The sequence below is a fragment of the Sebastes fasciatus genome, chromosome 8, assembly GCF_043250625.1.
Source record: "Sebastes fasciatus isolate fSebFas1 chromosome 8, fSebFas1.pri, whole genome shotgun sequence".
Taxonomy (NCBI): Eukaryota; Metazoa; Chordata; class Actinopteri; order Perciformes; family Sebastidae; genus Sebastes; species Sebastes fasciatus.
This window is the reverse complement of record NC_133802.1, coordinates 10,249,210-10,253,875: the sequence shown is the minus strand read 5'-3', so window position 1 is coordinate 10,253,875 and position 4,666 is coordinate 10,249,210. Positions and strand designations below refer to the sequence as shown.

The 4,666-nt window shown below is 38.8% G+C and overlaps 1 protein-coding gene across 1 annotated transcript; it reads left to right on the top strand.

Annotated features, from left to right (window-relative positions):
- dpm1 (dolichyl-phosphate mannosyltransferase subunit 1, catalytic) lies at positions 1–4,666 on the top strand. The gene is made up of 9 exons (XM_074643254.1): positions 1–181; positions 1,154–1,253; positions 2,001–2,034; positions 2,120–2,196; positions 2,828–2,853; positions 3,015–3,110; positions 3,244–3,312; positions 3,412–3,526; positions 4,221–4,666. Exons 1-9 carry the CDS (start codon positions 51–53, stop codon positions 4,323–4,325), a joined length of 753 nt encoding a protein of 250 aa, XP_074499355.1. The 5' UTR covers positions 1–50; the 3' UTR covers positions 4,326–4,666.

Sequence of the window (4,666 nt, the reverse complement as noted above, 5' to 3'; positions counted from 1 at the left end):
TCTTGTTCTACCTTCACGCAGTGTGTGTGTTAGTTCGGGTTGACGTCGCCATGGCAAGCCGAAAAACTTCGCCCCCTAACCGGGATAGTGAGGACAAATACTCAATACTGTTACCGACCTACAACGAGAGGGAGAACCTTCCTCTGATAGTCTGGCTGCTGGTCAAATACTTCGCTGAAAGGTGAGTTAGTCCGGGATAACGTTAGTGCTGTGCTGGCTAACGTTAGCTGTGGTCAGTGATGAGCTGTCACTAAACCAGAGCTCGGCTCGATGCTCTTAACGTTGACTTCCAAGAGTTACTGTGTCTACAGTAGAAACGGGTTATTGTCAATCTAACTAACTAGCTTACTCTACCTCACGTGTGTAATTTAGCGCTTGATTTACTCGTCAACTGTGTGTGTGTGTCTGTGTTAAAGTTAGAGATGGAACCAAATCATAACTTTCAGTTTAAAGGTCCCATATTGTAAAAAAGTGAGATTTTCATGTCTGTCATATTTTAAAGCAGGTTTAAGAGCCTTATAAATACTGTTAAACTATCAAAACCCTCAATATATGGAGAAACACACACAGCTCGTATTCAGATATTGTGCATTTGAAACAAGCCGTTAGGATTTCTGTCCATTTGTGATGTCACAAATATACACTATTTAGACCATTACGCGGTTTTAAACGTAAACATTCTAAATGTGTCCCAGTTTATTTCCTGTTGCAGTGTTTGTGAATGACATCAGCTGACAGGAAGTAAACATGGACCCAAACTGTTGCCTAGCAACGCAATTCCGTTGAAATGCACTAAAACGGAGCGTTTCAGACAGAGCGTGAATACAGGTATATTCAGACAGACACTATGAGAAAAATAATGTGTTGTTTGAACATTAAAGCATCTAAACATGTTCTAGTAGTAACCCAAAATACAAGTATGAACCTGAAGATGAGCACCTTTAATTTCTCCAGGATCGTGTACAGTGGACATAATTGCATAGTGAAAGCGGAGGGTAAATACTAGGTATATTCAGGCTGACAGTATGAGGAAAATAACGTTTTTTTTTAACATTGCAGCATGTAAACATGTTCTATTAGAATCCCAAAATACAAGTATGAACCTGAAAATGAGCATGATATGTGACCTTTAATGTGTTGGTATTTTTTACAGTGGATATAACTACGAGATAATCGTCATTGACGACGGAAGCCCAGATGGGACACTGGAGGTGGGAGAGCAGCTGCAGAAAATATACGGAGAGGACAAGATAGTAAGTTATGAATCGGTACTAATCTGATTCCCGCCCTCAGAGTGATGGAGCTGGCTGCGTCCAAAGTCCTACTTTTGTAAAAGTATTAACATCAACATATACTTAAATTATCACAAGTAAAAGCACTCATTAGCAGAATGGCCCATTTCAGAATGGTATATATTATATTATTGAATTATAATTAGTGATGCATTTGTACATCACTTTAATGTTGCAGCTGGTAAAGGTAGAGCTCATTGTAAGTACTTTATATGCTGCTGGGTTACTCAGCCTGTGATAATACATCATACCGTTCTAGTTGTATAAAAAAAAAAAACTTTAAATTTTAATATGCAAAGTAACTAGTAACTAAAGTTGTCGAATAAATGTAGTGGAGTAAAAAGTACAATATTTGCTTTCAAAATGGAGTGTAGTAAAAGCATTAAGTAACATAAAAGTAAATACTCAAGTTAAGTATAAGTACCTGATAACTGTACTAACGTATAGTACTTGAGTAAATGTACTTAGTTACATTCCACCACTGCTTAGCAGACACCTCCTTTGAGAAGACCCAAACAATATAAAGTATTAGAATTGATTAACATGCTGTAACATCTTCATAGAGACCTGATTGTTTAAGTATCTTTCACTGGGTTTAGCTATCTAGCACGCCTCTCTACCCGTTAGTAACCGTTGGTTCTAGTAACGTTAAATGAATGGTGCATGGGATCTTTATGCAGACTCTAATTTCTCTTTTCTGTGTTTCAGCTTCTACGACCAAGAGCGTCAAAATTGGGCCTTGGTAAGTTCAAAACAGTGGAAACAATTGGTGTATTTGTTCTAGTAACCTTTGCCAACTACTAATGAGCTCCTGTTTCCTGTCAAAGGCACTGCCTACATCCATGGCATGAAGCATGCTACTGGGAACTTCATCATCATCATGGACGCAGATCTTTCCCATCATGTGAGTGGAGCTTGTTTCATTATGTGTTTAGATGAACACACAAAGCTGATTCTAGTAGGGCTAACGATTACTTTATTATTGATTAGTCTGCCAGTTACTTTTTTATAAAATGTCACAATATAGTGAAAAATCTACATCTACTATCTACAATTTCTAACAATCACAATTTCCTAAAGCCCAACATGCTGTCTTCAAGTTGTTTGTTTTGTCTGAACAACAGTCTAAAACCTAAATATACTGACATGTTACTGTCCCACAAGACAAAGAAGCAAATCCTCAGGTTCGAGCAGCTGGAGCCAGACATGGATATTTTGATTAAAAATTGATGATAAATGATAATCAAAGTGGTTGCCGACTAATTCAAATGACTAATTGATTAATCAACTGATCATTTTAGCACTAGTTAATTCTATAACTGATTCCTGAATTTGAGGTAGTATTTGGATCGGAGACGTGAGTTTACCTGATTTACAGTATTTTCTTTGTCAACTCTCTCCTCTCTATCATCGCTAAAGTTTCAATTAGTCTTTAATTTAATTGCAATATTATGTGACATATAACAGGTTCTGTGAGTGATTTAATTTTGGACAGAACGTTATTTGATTATTCTCTGTCATCTTTTTTATTTCAGCCCAAATTCATCCCAGAATTTATTGAGTAAGTGTAACTAAATTATTTCCATTTCCCTCCTATCATGTGACTCTATTTTAGTTTATATACACAAAATGACTTTCTTTATACGTAAACAATAATATGTAGCTACTGTGCCACAAATGACAGTTGGAAGAGAACTTGTGCCATTTGGTCTTGTTTGACAGAAAGCAGAAGGAAGGTAACTACGACCTGGTGTCTGGTACTCGTTACCAAGGGAACGGGGGCGTATATGGCTGGGACCTGCGCAGGAAACTCATCAGGTAGCTTCAAGTCAACAACAGAGCACTGTCTTCAGTTTCCACTCACCTGTCTAGCACTGAGCCTGATTACAACAGACAAGAGGCTGAGGTTTGATTTTCTTTTCTGTCTTCTGTCTCCGTCTCTCGTTCACAGTCGGGGAGCCAACTTCTTGACTCAAGTGTTGCTGAGACCCGGTGCTTCAGACCTCACAGGCAGCTTCAGGTACGTGATGCGAGTGTTGTGAAATAAGTGCCACTGACTTTTCAACGTGCAAGGGGGATGCATTTCCTCACCGTCCTGCTGTTTATTCTCACTGATCAGGCTGTATAAGAAGGTGGTGTTGGAGAGTCTGATGGAGCGGTGCGTGTCCAAAGGCTACGTCTTTCAGATGGAGATGATCGTCCGCGCCAGACAGCTCAACTACACAATCGGAGAAGTGAGGAGGCCCTAATTCATTCATTCATATATTTATGTGTTTCTTTTCTGGGAAGAATATTACTCATAGTTTATTAGTTCTACTCATTTTTTCCATAATGTAGACCCCTTAATGACTCTGAAGTTGGCCTCTGATTTGAAGGAAACTTAAATGATGGTACTTCTCTAGAGTCCCCTTTTCTACCCCACTTATAGATGTGAAAAAGTGTCATGAATCCCAGTAAACGTTTTAACAGTGTGTAAGGCCTATTTCCCTGCTTTTCTGCATCCAGATCATATTAGTCTATTTTAAAACCACTATACTTAGACTTATCAAATCTGGAAGATATCATAGACTGCCAGTTTCAGATTTGTGTGGCCAAGTCTAGCTCAGAAAGAGCTGCTCTAATGGTGTCTGGATGGAAAAAAACTGTTGAATCACCCTTTCTTTTTTTGTTGTTTTCATTAATAAGATAAAGGTTTCTCACCTCTCAACCTGGGTTTTAAACTGTGTTGAGGCTTTCAATGTGATTTTTAACACAACTTTAAGTAGTGCAAAAACAGAGAATCTTCCCAGAAATATCATTAAGTTTTAACTTAACTTTCCCCTTAACCTCTGAATCAGAAGCAGGCGTTGTGACCTTGCATCCATGATCTGGGAAGTGAACTGAAAACCAATTCTCTCTTCTTCTTCTTTTTCTTCCTCCCAACAACAGGTACCCATTTCCTTTGTGGATCGAGTTTATGGAGAATCCAAACTTGGAGGGAACGAGATTGTGTCATTTGCGAAAGGACTGGTCACACTCTTCGCTACGACATGATCAGTGATGCCATCAGTTTGGACATCCCACAGTCATATAGTTCCTTTAAGTCTCTGTCTTTAATACAGTAGTTGTATCAGAATGTTAATGGGAGAAAAAGCAGACAGTGACATGACGGCGACACGACAACGGAGACATCTCTCTCCCCTGTTAGCAGACAATATAAAGTAATTCCCTGTCAGGAGTCGCCCAGAAGTCGTTACTGAAGGAACTTAGTGCTCATAGTGTCCAATCATTCCTATTCCAGACAGCTGACTGAACTCTACTCTAACACGGCTGTCAGATGGGTTTAAGTCCACCTCTGATTGTTTGTATAACATTAAACCGTTTGTATTATTGGC